Genomic DNA, 19624 nt, shown 5'->3' with positions numbered 1-19624 from the left:
AAAACAGAGAGCAGGGAAAGCCAGTGGGGAGATGCTGGGGTGCCGGAAAGTTCTTCCAGCTCAGGTAGACGGATGCAGGAGGGACAGGATGGGAACCAGGGGTTTTCACCTGCAGCATTATATCCAGTTCCTGCAGCCATCCCAACTGCGACAGGAGTGAAGTAACATTTCCGGAGGTGAGGAGTAAAGAGAGAAGTGGCTGGCTCCGGGGCGCCCCGCCAGGAAGTGAAGGAGCGGGAGCAGCAGCTCCTTGGAGTCTCTTGGCTCCAAAGCCCATCTGGGTGTCAGTCCTTGCAGGTCACAGCTGCCCTGCTGGCCTACGACCGGTCACCCCAACCTCCAAGCCTCATGGTGGCTCTGGGTCCACCCAGGTCACCCTCTGGTGCTCGTACCTGGCTCCTGTCTTGAATTCAGGGCTCACCCCCTCGGAGGCCTCCTGGTGTGTCCAGCCTGCTGCAAATGGGGCTCCAGGGAGGGGACCTCACGGGAAGCCAGAGAAGCGGGAGCCTGTGCGTGGCCTAGGGTGCCTGAAGCCGACCTGCCCGTCTGCCCGTCTGCCCAGCTCCAGTCTGGGGTCCGCACGGGGAACGAGCGCCCACCACAGAGGACTTCCGATCTTGCAAGGAATGCTAGAAGTCCAGACTCTTAGATGGAATTTCTCAAAGTTCCAGGAACAACAACTGCAACTCAGGCTGTAAAAGAGCTTAACAGCGTGGCGGGCCAGCTGGTACCCTTAGACCACTCCCAGCCCTGTCACCTCCCGGCCAAGGCAGAGGGTGGTCCCAGCCTTGGGAATCAGATGCCCCCTGTGGCTCTTGTGCTACGAGGCTGGCATCTGACCTGGTAGGGAGGGCCTCAGTCGGATGGCCGAGCCCTGCAAACCCATGAAGCCAGGATCTGGTCCCAGGGCTGGTTCCAGGGCACCGACCGCAAATGCCTGCCACCCGCTCTCCTCCAGACAAAGGCCGGCATCTGCCTGTTCCTGCAGCAGGCCAATCTCTCGGTCTTCAGCCACGTAGGGGTGGGGTGGATGGGGGTAAGAGAAAGGGCAACTCCTGCCTGGTCCTGAACGGAGCCCTTCACGCGACCCTCTTTTCTGAACCCTACAGCCTAACTCTGGGTGCTACCCGAGGCAAGTAACCCAAGTGAGGCAAGTGGGCCCAGTGTGGGCAGCGGGGAGTAGGGCCACAGCCCAGGGGTGGGGACAGGCAGTCATAGGGGGTCTCCTGGTGGGGATGGGGGGGGGGGACACAGTCTGGTTGTCCGCTATTTTTCAAGAGAAATGCTGGCTTGTCCTGAAACCTTTCTCTTCCCTCTGCCTCTTAGCCAAGGGAGCCCCAAAGAAGCCCCAGTCCCTCTCCCCGTCCCCCAAGCTCCCCCAAATCCCTTCAAGCCATTCACCTGCCGGCGACACAGACGCATCAAAGCACTTGTCCTTGTTTCTGACCTTGTGGAAGAAACGGCTCCATGGCTTTCCATGATGTGAAACTCCAGAATTCGGAGCCTGTTTCTGGGGCCTTCAGCTAAACAGGGACCCTCTCAGGCGCATGCATGAGAGTCCTGCCCTGAGTAGCCTCCAGGGCCCCCATGCAAGCCGCATCACCCACAGAGCAGAGCCTCCTGCCCACACGAGTTCAACAGCGCTACGTACAACTGGACGGCCATGCGGGAGCTTTGGGAGGAAGGCAGTCCTCCTCTGATACACGTGCTCACTTCAGATGCCACATGAATAGAAGAACAATGACCTTCAGCACACTTCCAAAGGCAATTAAGTCATAGACAGAATTCCATAAATCTCTCCGTTAAACGAAGCAGTCACACACCTTCGTCACCCCAGGCTGGAAACGAAAGCTCCCCAGGACGGTTCTAAAGGCCAGGTTTCCGGTTAGTTGGGGCGGGGGGTACATGTGAACGTCTCCAAGAGAAAGCTGCTGGCAGTACCAACCCGCCCAGGTGCCCCGCAGTGGTGCTGTGACCTCCGGCTGGATGGGCCCTCCTGATAAGCCCCAGCACCCCTGCCCCAGCCTGGCCTTACCTCTTGGCCAATAGTTGAGACTTGGTTCCCGAGGGAGAAATGAGGTGGATCTGGAGGTCTCCCCGGCGTGGGTGGGAAATAGAGATGCGAGCCACCACGTGCTCGAGGTAGCTCACGCGCTGGTCTGAGTGGTCGGCACAGGCAGTGGTCAGGGTGGTGGTCCGCAGAGTCTGCACCACGGGGATGCTCCTGGGAGATGAGGGAGGGGCTCAGGACTCGAAACCAGAGGCTCCAAGTCTCAGCAGGAGGGCCGTGCATTGAGGCCCCCCCAGAGACCCCCAGGGACAGCTCCAACCCCTCCTGGATGCTCCCATTGGAGACGTTCGCTCTTCTGGAACTTGCTTAGAGATTTAAAGAATGGCTTCACATACAAACTCAGTGAACACACCCAGTGATCAGCCTCCTCAGTGCCCAGGAGCTGGCTTCTAAGTAGCCTATGATCAGCTCATTGCCTCAACTGCTGGGGGTCAGCAAGGCTTTCAAACCCTACCGCTTTGTTTCAAAGACCAGCCTTGATAATACAAGTCACAATGCCGAATGATAACAGCAAACATTCCCTGAGCAGACGGCATACCGGGCGCTAGACGGGGCACTCATCTGAGAATTTACAAGGATTAATCCATTACATCCAGAAAGAGGTCACACACAGCTACTGAGAAGCAGAGCTGGGATATGAGGCTCAAGCTCACTGCCTCCACTTTTGTGCCACACTGTCCCTCAAGGATGCTGGTGTGGGTCCATACTTGTGTTCAAGATACCGAGGAAGGGGAGATCAACAAGGTACCCGGAGTCAGAGCCGGGCTGTTGTGCTGAATGCACCAGCCAAGGCTGTAATGGCTGGCCCAGAGTCATGGCAGAAGGACAGGAGCTGGTCCACTTCCTACCTGGGAGTACTGGGGACCCCATTCCCCAGTCATGCATGGATAGTGTTGTCCCCTCCCTCTCCTGTCCTCTGATGGGAACGGACAACAATTCTCTTAATAAGTCAAGGCAGTTTTTACCATATGGGATGAAATCTGAGAATAAGCATCGAGTCCCAATCGTTTCCAAGTTAGTTCCACCAGAATCTTCTAACACTCCCCAGAGGAGGTAGATACTAAGCCTGCACCGGCATCCAGGCTGGGCACTCCCGTCGAGTCTGGGCCATCGTGGCTCGCCCCCACCACTAGGAAACTGGGGAAAGATCTCCCGCCTCCCAGCAGCACATTAATAATTCCCCACTGCTCAGCCAGCGCTTGGTTTATCACGGGGAGCGCTTTGCTCATTTTGCCCCGACTTTCTGCTCAGGAGGGGAGGCTTGAAGCGTGGGCTTGGCATCTCTCAGGAATTACATCGCTTGGCTCTCCCGGGCCTGAGTCATAAAAAACAATCAAAACAGCTATAAACAGTGATGTAATTCCCTCAGAGACTCTGTAAATATTTGAAAACACGATTTGCCTGCATTATAAATTGATTTCGAGATGCTGACTTCTTTCTCTACCTTCTCCCAAATTTTCCTGTCTGTGTTTACAGGTCAGCGGGCAGATGCAGAACCTCTCCTGGGCCCAAGAGGAATATCAAGAGAAAGCAGAAACAAACACTATCACCAAGTTCTAAAAACCTGCCCCATCCCCTCTCACATCTTTGGTCAATGGGCAGGAACAATCACTCCTACCGAGAAATAGACCTGAAATGGACCTAGAAATAGAAATAGAAATAGACCTGAAATCCCACTGAGGAATCCTTAATCCTAAGGATAAGGCAGAGGATTCCAGAGAACGGGAACCAGGTACGAGAAACCGCAACCCCACTCCACCCTCACCTGGCCCTCTCCCCGTGGCTTGGCCATCCTGCTGACATTGAGAAGAAAAAAAAAAAAAAAAGCATCTCAAGGAGTATTAAATACTCTGTGACATTATTAAAAGATTCTTGCATTTTTTTTTTCCTTATTCTTACTCTTCCTGAGGGACTCTAACTTCTAGGCCACCCCTGAGGTCAGAAAGCTTGGTTGGTTTAATACACAGAGTCTGCCTTGCAGCTGCCCAGGGTGCGGCTGGTGGGTGTGAGGGGCCACGGGTCCCTTTGGGTGTTAAAGACCAGCCCAGTTAGATTTTCAAAACTAAGCCATTACCCCCAATGGGGGTGGGGTGGGGTGGGTGGGGGAGGCTAGGAGTCCCTTCCTCCAGGGAACAAGTCTAATTATAACAATTAATTCTTAGGAAATCTCAGTTACAGGCCACCAGATCCCCCTCATTTGTGCAAGTTCTAGGGGAGGGAGGGGAGCCCAGATAGCCACCCAAGGACAGTGAGTTGTTCCCCTCCTTACGTGCAGTTAGCCTTCCCCACATTTTATTTCTGCTCCCGCTGGAGCAAATAACCTAACATTCCAAATCAGGAGCTTTTACATTTCCTTTAAAAAGAAACAGGTGAGGGATGGGGGGAGACTTGAAAATGTTTCAGGATATTCGAGCTGAAAGTTTTCTGTATTTCAGATAGAAACCCCAAGGAGAAGGGGGAAAGTCCCAAAACTGAGGATGTACCGTATGGTGACTAACATAACTAAAAAAAGAAGGAGGCTGAAAAACAATCTGAGGGTTTTGAAGGGGTGGGGGGGCGGGAGGTTGGGGGAACCAGGTGGTGGGTATTGGAGAGGGCACGGATTGCATGGAGCACTGGGTGTGGTGCAAAAACAATGAATACTGTTATGCTGAAAATAAATTAAAAAAAATAAAAAAAAATCAAACATTAAAAAAAAAGAAGGAGGAGGAGAAGAAGGAGAAGGAGAGGAAGAGGAGAAAGAAGAAGAAGGAGGAGAGGGGAAGGAGAAGGAGAAGAAAGAAGAAAGAGGAAAGAAGGGAAGCCAAATATCAAGTCATCACTTTGTAAGGATTAACTCTTAGGCGGAAGGTGAAACCATCAATGGGGTAGGGGGTGGGTAAGAAAAGGGAAGCTTCTCTCCATCCTACAGTTATTCAAAGATAACTGTATCTTTGGGCGCCTCAGCAGCTCAGTCGTTAAGCGTCTGCCTTCCACTCAGGTCATGATCCCAGAGTCCTGGGATGGAGCCCCACATCGGGCTCCCTGCTCAGCGGGAAGTCTGCTTCTCCCTCTCCCACTGCCCCTGCTTGTGTTCATTCTCTCTCTCTCTCGCTGTGTCTCTCTCTGTCAAATAAATAAAATCTTAAAAAGAAAAAAAAAAAAAGATAACGCAGAAAATGCAAGTTGACCGCAAAGCCGGTATACTTTTTAGTTTAAACAACGCACAGGGATTATCTTTGTAACTAAAAATGTCGCACGGTGATTAAATTCTGTAATTGTTGTCTGTGTACCCAAGGCCATCCTCCTAGGACCGCAGAGGAACCCAAGGGGTTAAAAAATCCCACAAGACCTATCTCCAGACCCAGTGATATTTAAACTATGGAGACTGCCCTACTTTGAACCAGTCTCTGAGGACAGACTTGTCACTTCTTGTTGAACCACATTTCAGACTTAATTACTGATACTCCAGATGTTCCTCTTTCATCCTGAAGTCTCTTAAACAGCTCCCTTCTCCTGAGGGGGTGGAGGGTTCCCAACGACAGGCAGCCTTGACAGTGACTTCTAGTAACTCCCGACCAAAGCTCCTTCACCTCCTGCCTCTCCCCAATGTGTAACAGCATCTAGTGTCTTGTAAATGTGTAGAAACAAGATCCCAATCTACTCCAGTCAGTGCCCTCGCCAAATCACAGAGCATCAGAGTGAAATCCAGAGCCAAAGATAAACATTTTCAAGGACGGGTTTTCCCTGCTCTCTGAAAGTAGATCGTTCCTCCAGCTGAGACCAAAGGCATAAAGCAAAGAAGCAATTACCATTCATTTATTCATTTACATGGGGGAAAAAAAAAACGTGGGAGCATTCCCAGACCCCAAAAGTCACCTCTCTTTGGCTTTTCTGATACCTTAGGACACATCTGGCTAATGGAGGCACAAAATAAATCGAGATAAAGCACAGACGCTCACAGACACTGTTCAAAGCTCTGGCGGCTTGATGCTGAGATGCTGGGTGTAGTTCCCGGGGATGGAGTTGGGGTAGGGGGGCTCTCACTTCTCAGGGTACATGCTGCCTTTATCACACAGGACTTGCTGCAAAAGCCATGCTAAATGCTATTTTTGCTTTCTGTCCCTTTTTTGGGTAAAAGCAGAAATCCTCTTCCAGTTTCTTCAAGATCCTAAGGCTTTTTGTAAAAGCCAAGTGGTATAAGGTGAACTTTCAGAAGTGGGGGATACTTACAAAGCAAGTGGCCAGGGAAAGCAAGGAGGGAGGGAGATCTGGCGCTTACTGGAGCTTACCCTCCATCATTGCACTTGTCTTTTTGCCCTGCCTGCCTGGGAACCCAGAACAAGCCTATATTGCCACTCCCAGCTTGAAGACTTCTCTCCAGCTCAGCTACAAGGGCAGATCTGGGCTCTGGCACAGAGCATTTCCAGGGTAATGCCTCCTTCCCAGGCGGCAGGGCTAGGGATGAGAGCCGCCCAGGTCCTCATTAGACAATTCTGAGATCACGCCGAGTGGGACACCCACCAGAATTGGAAGGAAGGGGCTCCTTTCCCCTTGTTGTAATTGGTATCTGTGTTGGGGAGATAAGGTTGCTGCAGAGTTCAGGAGGATTACAGTGGAAAGAACCAGGAGGTCAACCAGGAGACCCTTTTGCAGACCTCCTAAAGGGTAGTGAGTAGCGTGGAGAGCGGTTAACTGGGACAGACTGGTCAAATTAAGCTGTACGAGAGCAGCTCGGTCTGTTGAATGACAGAGTCATCTGAATGGGGTCACTTTTTAGTGAAGTAAGTAACTTCAGGGTCACTTTTTAGATCTATGTTCTAGGATGAACGTTCTCGCCAGAATGGTCATAGTGTCTGAGGGTAGATAGATACTGTATACTTCTGACTCATATTCGCTGACATTTAGGGTTTTCCTGAGATGAAATTCCTTTTGATCATGAAACCACAGCACATCATATAGGCTGGAAATAAGATTTAAAAAGAAAAAGCGGCTAACCCAGTACATCAATCTAGACATGCTGTCCGTGATTAAGTTGTAAGGCGTTTTAACACACAGGGTTTCAATTTATTTTCGAGCATTTATTTTTCCTTTGTGCGAAACAAGGGGCTAAATGAACTGACTCTAAACATCCCTTCCAGCCCTAAGATGCGATCTGACGGGGAGTGAAAAAGGACGATACACAGTCAGTTCTCATTATTCGCGATTCCGTATTCGCAAGTTCACCTAGATCAATACTGTGGTGCTTTTTTGCAGTCGCTTGTGGGAATGTGCAGAACGGCAAACTATTTGAGTTGCCCCATAGACACGCTCCCAGGTGAGGCCAAACAAGGGGACACTCTGCCTTCTGATTTTAGCTCTCATACTGGGAACAAGTGTCCTTCCAATGATCTATTTTTAATGGCACGTTTTTCACATTTTTCTTTTTTGTTGTTGGTAGTTTCACTGACCGCCGAGGAGCCGTCTGGTTTCCTAAGTGCTGGAAGGCTGAGCTGCAACTGGATATGCTGGATATGCTTTGTTCAGTCCTGAGTTATGGCGCTATTGGCCTTACGGGCAATGTTAATCAGTAACATATATGAAATAAAATGCTTTTAAACGGAAACATGCATAAAGCAAAGTTACGTATGGATCAGTGGATGAAAATGCTGTGACCAGAGGCTCGCAGGAACCTCACCCTGGATGTCCCCTAGCAGCGATGGTTCTGTCTTTGCAAATTCAGCGTCTGTGGTCACTTCACAGAACATCACTACTGACCCTAATGAGAACTGGCTGGATTAGTCAAATTCAAAAGGGAATTTTTGAAGTAAGTTGCATTTATAATTTGGGGGGAAAAGGTTTGCGGCAAAAAATAAGCTGGGCAAGGCAAGGGCTGTAGGAAAACAGGTAGGTTACTAAGATTTTCCAGTGTCTCCAGGGGTGGCAGGAGGCAGGACAAATATCAAGACCCAGGTATGGTCACCCCCTGCCCTGCAAGGCAGGACAGCAGAGCTCCAGTCTTCTTAGGACGTTCAGCCACACTCTGCATAAGAATGACAGAGGAAGAAGCTAGAAGTAAGGGCCTCCCTCCTAGGTATCTAGGGGTGTGGGGGAAACCTGCCCAGTTCAGATAGAACCCAAAGGTGAGAGGGGATTTAGCTTTTTTTTTTTTTAAGATTTTATTTATTTATTTAACAGAGAGAGAGAGAGAGAGAGAGAGAGATCACAAGTAGGCAGAGAGGCAGGCAGAGAGGGAGGGGGAAGCAGGCTCCCTGCTGAGCCGAGAGCCCAGTGTGGGGCTTGATCCCAGGACCCTGAGATCATGACCTGAAGGCAGAGGCTTAACCCACTGAGCCACCCAGGCGCCCCCTGGCTTTTAGCTTTTTAAAAGGATCCTAAACCAGGCTGTGTGCAGTGTGGCCGTTGTGGGTCCCGGCCACACAGGTACTCCCCATGGGGACACAGGAGCTGTGTGGCTTTACCCGCCTGCCTAGCTAACTAAGCTGCTGCACACACCTCGGTCTGGCCTCTGGGGTGCTGGCAGCTGGTCAGGGCTGGAGGAACCTCCAAGCAGCCAGAGTCACAGTGATTTCCTGTCCTCAGGGCCAGTGTGCCCAGCCTGCTGGGGATGCAGAGGGAAGAGAGGGAAGGCGTCTCTTGGACAATGGGCAGGTCACTCCACTTGGTTCGGTCCTGCCTGAGTTCCCGTGATGTGTCCCTTCCCAGGGGAGGCAAGGTAGGCTCTGGGGACAGGCAGCCTGGGGCAGGAGCTCAGCCCTGCCGCCACTCAGCCCCAGGCTGCTCCTAACCTCCTTTGTGCCTCAGTTTCTTCAACGGAAAACTGGGGGGAAAATCGTGCCCGAACTCCACAGCCCTGATGGGCGTTCTGAATGCATGAGTACACGGAAAGTGCTGAGAACAATGTCTGGCCCATAGTAAGCACCTGATAATCCTTATCCATTTACAAGTGGAAAGTGAACCCTGCATGGGGTCTGGTTCAATGAAATTAATGCGGTTAATCCACAGTTAATTCTGGAACATCTATAAATATATGGTCTGGCCTACAGATGATTCTTAATATTCAAAGCCTTCAGGACTCAAGTGTATTTTTGGGTTGTGTGAGTTCTTTCAAGGAAAGACCAACCACACGAAACTGTAAACTGTGTGGACAGTGACCTCCCCGAATCTAGGAAAACTAAGGAGCACAGGACAAGGTCTTATTGCTCAGAGAGACTTGCCGTTGTTGCTGTCTTTCCAGCACGGAGTAGAGAGTCAGGGATGTCAGGAAATGTTTCATGGGAGCCTGGATTTTTTTTTTTTTTTTTTTTTTTTTTTAAACACAAGGGAACTGCTGGCTAGAAACATCCTAAGGGTCAAAGGAGATATTTAATAGCTGCCCCCCCCGACCTTTTTTTTCCTTTTTCTCATTCATAGGAACGATATTGACCTTCATTTTTCTTTCTCACTTTTAGAAAGGTTCTAAAAGTATCCATTTTATTCTACTCTGACACACAGACATAAATAATTTTGCGCAGGCAACAGAAAAGTTCTAAGTAGACTGAAATCCATTTGTGCCCAAGATGAGACAAGGAGCTCTCCTACACGCGCTGGAATGTTACAAGGTATTCTCTGGTGCAAGAGCGCTTGCCAAGTCTCCCTGATTTCCTCCGTGCTGTTGCGTTAAGATTTAGCATTCACGGACAGCTTCTACCACAGGAAAGGGAGAGCTGTGGGTATGGGAGAGCTGAGCCAGACTCCATGGCCTCTGTTTTGGGGTCAGGGGGTGACAGGCTGGGAAGAGATGACTCAGTGAGATCTGACTGCACCTTGGAGCAAGGGGCCTGGGCCCTCTCAGTCCTCACCACCCCCACCCCTGCGGTCCACTCTCTCCCCGCCTCTCCAGGCAGGCTCCCTGACCTTCTCCATGCTCTGAGGGACTTCTAGTTCTCTCTCAGGAGGAGGATCTAGACAGAGACAGGCTGACCCGCAAACCCCACAGTCCTCAGAGGTACAGTGTCCAGACTAGTCCTCGGGGTCTCTAGATGGCTTTTCTTTAAATTAAAGAGATCAGTCACAGTTGCTTCCTGAGGGGGCTCTTCTCCTGCCTGTGTCTGCAGGGGCAGCTCAGCTTCCCTCCACTGTGGTCTTTCTTGTGCTGTTGGCCTTTTTGCCCCTTTTGGGCTGAGTGTGACTCGGGGTGGAGGTGGCATCAGACAGGGCAGACAGGAGGAGGAACACCAACAGGGGCCTGGATGGTCACTCAGGGCCCAGTGCGAGCCATGCTCGTGTCCAAGCACAGGCTGGGGCAGCAGGTGGGCTCTGTGGAGAGGCTGGCCCATGGATTCCTGAGCCGTGACCTATCTCAGGAGTGGAAGGCCAGATCGGGGCGGAAGGCCAGGAGAGGACGGAGAGGCCACTGCTCTTCGTTTCTGCCCTGGGATGTGACCACCAACACCCGGGTCCTCTGACTCTGTGGGACATTACTGTAGAAATGGTAGACGTGGCCACAACCTCCTCGAGGATGGCCGTCCTTGATGCTCTGTGAACACCATTCCCTGATCTTCATCACACGGGGGTGGCCCTTCCCTTCTCCCCAAGAGGAAAGAGGTAAACATACCACTTACATTACACACAGACACACCCAGGATGGCCAGATAAAGAGGCTGGCCCTCTCTCTCTCTCAATGTCCCCATCTCCCTCTCCTTCTCTATCCTGAGGCCCTTATGCCCTTAGGAACAAGAGTGTGCAGTGAAGCAAGTGCTCGGGATAGCGGGTTGGCTGAATATTCTAGAAAGAGCCTCAAACTGCTAAACGTAAAGATAATTTTTCTTCTGAAACAGAAGTCTGATTCTTCCCTTCTGTTGGAATTTGCAGAGTCCTTTCTTCCCTCAAAGGACAGGAACAATGTCATACTGTATGTTACGGCCAGTTGCCTCAGCTGTCTAGACTCTGTGTGCTTTCACTTAAAAAACAAAATAAAATAAAAATAAAAACAACCCTTCGCCACCTAGGCACCACGCTACCATCTTAAAACTATTTCTGGCAGGAGAAGAATGCTTCATTCAGGAGCCGTCCTGATGCGGAGACCAGTGGGAGGGAGGTGGGCCTGGACGTGGTGGCCTTAGGGGGCAGGACCCGGCTCCCAGGAGCCCAACATCATCTTACCCAGAGTCTGATTCTCCACGTGCCGGGCATTTTCCGACAAGCAAAACAAAAGAAAGCAAAAGCCTTCTTGATCTCAGAGAACTTCCCTCTTTCTTCTGAATTGACAGGCTAAGGCTCGGAGAAGATGATGCTTGAAACTGTGAAGACTGAGATCTGGTGCCCGTCTACAGCCCGGCCCGTCAGGCCTGGCAGGGCTCACCCAGCCGTCAGCCTTCACGATTAGCAGCAGATGCAAATGGAGTTTTTCAAAAATACCTTGGGGAACTCACACAACAAACACTTCCTGAATTCCTACCATGGGCCAGGCATCAGCCAGAAACATTTTTCTCAATATTTTATGGCAAAAAGAACATATTATAAGAGGTGGGTGCTTTCAAAGAAGAAGCAGTGTTAGAGGGAGGGAGCAGCATTTGCTGATAAAGCAAGGGTCACTCTTAATCACACCCACATTTCTTTTTCCAAATGCATATTTTCCAAAGGTAATAAATAGTTACAGCTAGGGGAAAAAAAAAAAAAAGCATTCCTTTCTTTATCAGATACTGAGGCCTAAAGAAACACCATTCTCTTTCTTAAAAAGTACAGCAGCCATGGCAGACCTCGGAAGAATGATCTGATTTCCTCTCCTAACGGAGTAGGGTTCTTGCTATCTGATTTACTTTGCAGCGTTTTTGTTTGTTTGTTTTTTAAGAAAAATTTCAATGGACAAATGTATCTGATTTAGAACAACTCACTACCAAGGGCGATGCTGGGAGTGTCCCAACCATGGAAAAAGGAGAAGCGGAGGTCCTATAGCACACTGCTCAAGGCTTGTTACAAAAATCCCATTGCTTAAACCTCTAGAAGGTTATTAAAGTCCAGGTTCAAGAGACACAGAGGAAAAGTGCTGTGCACTTTGGCTCATAAACTCCCTTCAGCCTGGGGGAGGGGCAGATGCTGCCTGTCCTGTTCACGGCTGATGGGAGTCTCACTGCGGGCTCCTGGGACAGGTGGGGCTGGGCTGGAGCCAGGGCTCCCACCAGACAGAGAGGACACAAATCACTGCTGCCCATGTCACCCCAGTGGGCAGGCCTGATCGCCGGTCTGGTCAGCTATGCTAAATATTCTGGATAAGAACTTCGAGTATGAGGGACCATGGGGTGTCCAAATCCCTCCTATGGGGCGATTTCTAAAACTTACAGCAAAAGGCCTTGAAAGAGTCACAGTTTGAGGAATGATTCTCTTCCAGCCCCAGAATCCGTAAGAGAAAACACAGACACGTCTATACACATACTACTATGCACACACAACGCGCCCCCCCCACGTGTGCCCGCTGATGTGCACAGGAACGCGAGTGTGAACACCTCCCCCCACAGTACCTCACCGCACAGTCGGGTTCACGCTGACATTCCTGAAAAGCCATGTGGTGCCTGAGCTGAGCCTCACCTGGGTCTCTTGTCTGTGGTGGCGACACACATGTGCTGGGCGGGCACTGCGGTCCACTTCTTCGCCTCCGTGACGAGGGCTTCTGCGTCCACCAGGCCGAATCCATAGAGATGGCTGACTGAAAAGACAGAGGCTTCAGAACCCCCTGCCACCCCCACCCCGGGAATGGAGCAAGACCTGGCTCTCACACTCTGCTTGGCTCCCACGCAGGGCCCCAGATCCATGACTGCCACGGTCCTGGGACAGACCACCAGCACCACTCATGGGGGGCAGAAACGTGGGCCATCTCCCTGCAGCCCTTCTGAGGACTGCTCCAAGATCCCAGCTGCTTTAGTCTCCCCCTGACCTGGACTCCTTCAGGTCAGCAGTGCAGGCCATGGAAACGTGGCCCATTTTGGTGCAGAGTTGGGAAAGAAGGGTCAAGAGAGAGCCTAGCATTTTCTATTTGCAAGGCAGGGATGGGTTTCCCCTGACTGTAGGGACTTGTCAGCATCTGAGCTCCTTGAATCATAAACCAGACCAGAGAAACAAAAACCTGAAACCCTTTGGCTCATGTGGCCACGATGTGTAATAAACCAGAAAGCAAGGCTGGGTTGTTTTTTGTTTTTCTGTTTTTTTTTTTTTTTTTTTTTTTAACTATTTTCTTGGCTTGCTCAATTCCCAGGGCATTCTGGGAAAGTGGCATTGCTCAGAACTCAGACCGTGAGTGCTGATGAGTTGGCCCGATCCAGTGTTTATTGGCCATGGTAGGAGAGTTTCAAGGTTTAATTTAAGAGGCAGGGTCAAGAATGAGATACAATCTATTTTCCTATTTAATTAGGCCAACATTGAAATGTAGGTCAGGTCTTGTTACAGCACACCACTACCACCACCATTCTTACAAGACAAAAATGCATTAGGTCTGATCAAGCTTTCTTATTAAAAGGAATGTCCCTTGGAACTCATGGTGACAACACTGTCCTGTATTTTACAGACAGTAGTATCAGGCACAGTGTTGAAATAGTTGGGCCTGAGCTTCAGAAAAGAAAAAGAAGTCCTCCCTAACATACCCAGGCCGAATGTAAATCTTCCTCAAGTATCTCTGGTAAGAAGCCAGACAGACAAAACCAGTGGCACAGTCCTATAATTATCTGCTCGAGAGGCTCCAAATATCTGGGTTACAAGCCCTGACCGTGGGTTGATTTCATGGAACCTCAGTCTGTACCAGTCTGGGTTGGGGAAAGAAGCCTTGCTGTCCTGTGAGTTACTTCTATAACACAGACAGAAATTTTATGGTTAGAAAGTAACTTACATAACTATCTCAGTATTCTCATTGTACAAATAAGGTAACTGAGGGCCCATCTCCAAATCCTAGAGCTACTCAGGACTAAGAATGTAAGATGCCTTTAGGTGGCACCCAAACTATATTAATAGTCACGGATTTATTTGGATGTATATTAAAAAAAATTAAAATATAATCAAACCTGTGACCAACTGGATATAATGCAGTTTCCCTTTAAAATATATTTATGTAAAAAAAATGCAAGTCAAGGTAAAGAGAACTATTACATCAATACTTGGTACAGGTGGTCTCTGGATGGCAAAAGTCATGATGTTTGGGAAAGCCTGAATTCTACGGCTCTTAGGCTTTTTTCTTAATGTCAGTGTGAGGTTACTTTTCTGAAATCTCAAGCTACTATTTCTGACTCTTGTTATTCTTTGAGGATTTGGGGATTCTTTTTGAGAAGCCCCAGGCCCCCCTTTAATAGGGATTCCAGCTGGTCACACAGGGGCCCTCCAGGACAGGCTGATCAGTCCCTGCCCAGCCCACTGGGAGTGGCCACCGCACCTTTATGACCGGCACCGTTGACTTTCCAATCACTGGCTTTCAGATGTGCTGGCCTGGATGTCTTCACCAGCAGGTGCTGGACGTCCCTCCAGGTTAACTGATTACTGCAACGACACAACAACAGACCAACCCGTACGGGTCAAAATGACGGCTGCCCAGGCCCACGGGTGGTGGTGTGTCAGGAGTCAGCCCCAAGTCGGGACTTGAGGGAGCCCCACATGCTCCATTCCTCAGCGAGGGTTTATTTCATAACCTCTTTGTAAAGAATGGTTTCCAGGGATTAAACCCTAAGCTAAAAACGGTGCAGCGGGCGACCTAAAATCCATGGCATTCAAAACCCAGCCCCGCGGCCAAGATGTGCCTGTGTGTCCAAGGGTTACTGAAGAAACTGTGGCAGGGACAGTGGGACATCCTGGGGTTTCCAAGTCCCAGGGGCTATTCTGCCATCGGGACGAGCAAATGCTCTGGTGTGGGAAAGCACTCTCCAGCCTTCATCTGCCCAGAAGCCCCCCTCCCCCGCTCCCGGTGTGGCCCCACCTGCCCTCCATTGTAGTTCAAGATTGTCATAACTCTAGATTTATATACATTGGTTTTGGTGCAGAGTGGAAATGTTTCATTGAAAGAAAGTGCACTAATAAAAATGCACAGATCAGAGTTTTTTGAGTCTAAGATACATTGGCCCGCCCCCCCCCCCAAACCAGGTTCCATCTTCTAATGATACTCTAACATAACCCCCTCTGTCCACAGCGTCAAGACCGGGTCACAGGCAGAGGCTGGAAGTACCCTCGGTGTAGCCTGCACCACACCCACAGTGGTTACAACTGTCTTTCCAGGCACCCAGTCTTTGTTTGTGTTTAAAAATATACGTAACAGAAAATTTACCAGCTTCCCCATTTTTCTGTGCACCAGGCAGAGCCCCTAGTACCTGCACAGGGTTCAACATCCATCACAAACCACCTGTCTCCAGAACTTTCTCTTCTTCCCCAAGCGGAACCCTGTCCCGATTAGACTCTACTTTCCCGTTTCCTCCTGCCTCCAGCCCCTTGGTCGCCACCCTTCTGTTTTCTGTTTCTATGAAGGTGACAACTCAGGGAACCTCATATAAATGGGACCACAGGGTATGCGTCCTGTTGGGACTGGCTTGTTTCTCTTGGCACGATGTCCTCCGGGTCCACTCACGTATGTAGCAGGTGTCGGAATTCCCTTCCTTTTTAAGGCTGAAGCTTGTCTGGCCCACACTGTGTGTATGCATTCATTTACTGATGGGTACTTGAGGTATCTCCTCCTTTAGGCTACCGTAACGCTGCTGTGAACACGCATGTCCGAGGAGCTCTTCAAGTCCTTGCTTTCAGCTCTCTTGGGTTCTCCCCACGAGTAGAATTATAGGATCATATGGTAATCCTTTGTTTAAGCTGTTGAGGAACTCCCACCCTGAATCCCACGGCGGCTGCACCATGCCCTGGCCCTACCTCTTTGCCTGTTGTCCACTGGGACCTCACTGTGGTTTGAGTCTTGGGGCATGCGTGCATTCCTCCCTTGGGGCTCGCTCTCCAGGTGCTAGCCTCAGTCTTCTCTGATTTCTCCAGCATATTCTTGCTGCTGTGCCAGTGACCTCACTGGCTTCCTGGACAACCCCCGCCCCCGCATTGTGTCCATCAGTCGTTTCCAGGACTTTGCTTGGCTTTCCTCCCCTGCCATACTGCCCCTCCTGAGGGCCCATGGCCAATCTCATTGTTCAGGGGGGATTCTGAGGCCTCACATGACCCAAGGCCCCACCCTCTCCCGTACAGACACAGGCTTTAGAGCTCAACCTGAGTGGATGGAGCTGCACACCTTGTTTCCTGTATGACCCCGCAAATTACTGTGGCGCCTATTGAGGATGGCTCCAGCAGAAGATGCCAGGAAGCATGGGGCAGAATGGGTACAGAAAAGGAGAATGTTAGAAACCATCTCATTAGGAGGACATCCATTCTATTTTGCACTCTGGTAATAAAATCAGAAATGTAGTTGTACGAGAAACACAGCTAAGAAACGGCGTTGGAAATGTTTTTTCAACGAAGATGAGACTGATGGGGAAGTCCCAAGATGGCCACAAACCAGGACAACCTCTGCACAATTCTTACCCATGAGGGTCTTTATTTTTGTTATGTGCTGTCCATAGGCTCTCCCTGACCCCCGAGACCTCGTCCACCCAGGACGATCTAGTTTTGCCTGATCACTTCAGTCCAAGTGCACAGAGTCTGAAGGCAACGCTGGGCATGGGAATAGCAGGCTTGCTCCCCGGACACCTGCACTATCCCAGTCTCCAATCTCCTCACCTCGGGCACGAAGGATCCCTTGTTAGAACCTGTCCCTTTCTTGACCAGTCCTGCAGGTTTAAATGCTCTGAGCCGACACTGTTTCAGACTAGCCATCTGTAAATTCCTGAGGAGGAGCTAGAAGGGAGATGAAGACAACTTCCAGAGTTTTCATGTGTCCACAGGCCAAGTTTAATGGGACAAGCTGGCATGAAATGAAGCTTGTTTTCTATTTAGTTCGGATGACCAAAACGCCTTACAAACTTCCAGTAAGGAATGGAAGGAAATATTAAACAACGAATCGCTAAGTATGTGAATACCACTTTCTGCACAAGTCAGTAATTATTCAGATTTTTAAAAATGTTCTAATTTTTAAAAAAGATTTTATTTATTTATTTGACAGAGAGAGATCACAAGTAGGCAGAGAGGCAGTTAGAGAGAGAGGAGGAAGCATGCTCCCCGCTGAGCAGAGAGCCCGATGAGGGGCTCGATCCCAGGACCCTGAGATCATGACCTGAGCCGAAGGCAGAGGCTTAACCCACTGAGCCACACAGGTGCCCCTCAGATTTTTTTTTTTTTTAAAGAGCCTCGGGACACAGAAGCCAATATTTTGACCTGAAAATCAAAACTATTGAGCTATTCCTTTGTGAAACTGATAGCATTTGAGTTGTAAGTTCTTTTGCCTTGGACAAACCAACATGCAAATATCCGTAACTGCAAGGATCTAAGCAACCCAAATATGATTTTTTGAATCATTTAAAACCTCATCGGCGACAACTGACTACTTCAAGTGGCAGAGTTGTTCTGAGCCGGTTTTGACGTCTACTCTAAATTTGTTTTTGACACCACAGTTGCCTGTGTGGTATTTCTTATTTATTTATTTATTTTAAAAGATTTCATTTATTTATTTGTGAGAGAGAGAGAGAGAGAGCACAAACAGGCAGAGACAGAGAAGCAGGCTCCCCGCTGAGTAAGCAGCCCGATGCGAGACTCGATCCCAGGACCCTGGTTTCATGACCAAAGCTGAAGGCAGAGGGTTAACGCACGGAGCCACCCAGGCATCTTGGTTGCCTGTGTAGTAAACTCTCTTTTCTTTCTGACCCGTCCTGACACTAACAACTCCAGAGTCTTTATTTGGCTTGCGACAGATAAAACATCACCACTGTCCTGTCAGTTTCTCTCTATAAAGGGCACCCAGATCGGCCGGAAGTGGGATTTTGGCGTATGACGCAGCATGGGAGGTAGGCTTGGGGTTCTGGTCTTACGTAGGGCAGGAGACAGTGAGCTTTACGAAGGAAAAAGAAGGGAAGGAGTCTCTTCACATCCATTAAGGGTAGCCTTAAAAAGGAAGGAAATCCTGACCCTTGCTACAGGATGGACAAACCTTGAGGACACAGTGTTATGTGAGCCGGTCACAAAAAAGCAAACCCTGTGGGGTTCCACCTACATGAGGCGCTTAGAGCAGGCCAAGAGGCAAGAGGTGGACTGGTGACTGCCAGGACCTGGAGGAAGGGTTGCGGGGAGTTTTATGAGCTGAATTGCGTCCTCCCGAATTCATAGATTGAAGCCCTCGCCCCTAGTCCTTCAGAATGAGACAGGGTCTGTGAGGAGGTAATCAAGGTCGAATGGGATCATTAGGGGGCGCCTCACCCACTAGGACCAGCGTCCTTACAAAAGAATCTAGACACAGACATGGATGGAGGGAAGACCGTGTGAGGACACAGGAGGAAGGTGGCCATCTACAAGCCAAGGCGAGAGGCCTCAGAGGACGCCAATCTCACTGACACCTTGATCTTAGACTTCTGGCCTCCAAAACTGTCAGATCATTCATTCCTGTTGTTCAAACCAGCCAGTCTGTAGTATTTTGTCATGGCAAACATAGCTGACTGCTCCGGGAGCTGCTGTTTACTGGGTATAGGATTTCAGTTTGGGATGATGGAAATGTTCCATAGATGGGCGGTGGGGATGGCTACGCAAAGTGAATGTGCTTGAGGAAATGAACGTTTAGAAAATAATTAAAATGGGGGGGGGCGCCTGGGTGGCTCAGTCGGTGAAGCACTTGCCTCGGCTCAGGTTATGATCTCAGGGTCCTGGGATGGAGCCCCAGGTTGGGCTCCCAGCTCAGCAGGAAGTCTGCCTCCCCCTTTCCCTCTGCCACTCTCCCCCCTCCTCCTCCTCCCGCCCCTGCTCCTGTGCACTCTCTCTCTCTTTCACATAGATAAATACAATCTTTTCCAAAAAATGGTTAAAATGATCACCTTTAGGTTATGTGCATTTTACCATTAATAAAAACTTACAGAAAACAAAGGAGAAGAAGGGGAGGCAACTGGGAACTTACTTTGCTTCTAACGCCAAGGCGATGATGCCCGCCACCATGGGGGCTGAAACCGAGGTCCCGGTGTGGCCATCTGTGCAGCGCTGCCGCAGATCTGTGGTGACCTGCGTGACAAGGTGGCAAGAGGCGGAGTTGGCTCTCAGAATATGTCAGAGGTCAGGAGGCTGCTGAGGATGCTGCACCTGGTTAGATGTGGCCCCTAGTCCTAGGGACGGAAAAGGCACCACGCAGTTGTAACCCTGCAATTGAGGTTTGTGTCTGCTTCTCCCTGCTAGTCTGCTTTGCTCTCATACATAGAACAGGGACTGTGCCCATCCCCACACCAGGTAGTGAGCTAATCACAGGATGGGGACAGGGAGATAAGGCAGAGGGCAGACGGGCAGTAGGAATTCATACAACCTCACCCCGTAGACCTGCGTGCTGAGACACAAAGGTAAGAGAAGGAAATGAAGAGGGGCCCTCCATGGCAGAGTCCCCCAGTGAGACCACCTGCCGTAGTCCATGTTCACGACCTCCAACTCACCCCTGACATCAAGAACAGCTGGAAA

At 50.0% G+C, this 19624-nt stretch overlaps 1 protein-coding gene across 3 annotated transcripts in view; it reads right to left on the bottom strand.

Annotated features, from left to right (window-relative positions):
- The window catches only part of LOC111152599 (proprotein convertase subtilisin/kexin type 6), a 181789-nt gene that overhangs the window by 57213 nt on the left and 104952 nt on the right, over positions 1–19624 (bottom strand). For 2 of the 3 annotated variants that reach the window (XM_022511117.1, XM_022511116.1), the window contains exons 9-12: positions 19080–19180; positions 14445–14548; positions 12617–12734; positions 2036–2224 (exon numbers count right to left, since the gene is read on the bottom strand). In XM_022511117.1, coding sequence (XP_022366825.1) covers positions 2036–2224; positions 12617–12734; positions 14445–14548; positions 19080–19180 — 512 coding nt within the window. The remainder of the gene's footprint in view (positions 1–2035; positions 2225–12616; positions 12735–14444; positions 14549–19079; positions 19181–19624) is intronic. The other variant, XM_022511118.1, reaches the window with a different exon arrangement.

Source organism: Enhydra lutris, unplaced genomic scaffold, assembly GCF_002288905.1.
Source record: "Enhydra lutris kenyoni isolate GAN:26980312 unplaced genomic scaffold, ASM228890v2 scaffoldscaffold29, whole genome shotgun sequence".
Classification (NCBI taxonomy): Eukaryota; Metazoa; Chordata; class Mammalia; order Carnivora; family Mustelidae; genus Enhydra; species Enhydra lutris.
Note: the sequence above shows the minus strand (reverse complement) of the source record. Positions and strands in the feature narration are given on the sequence as shown.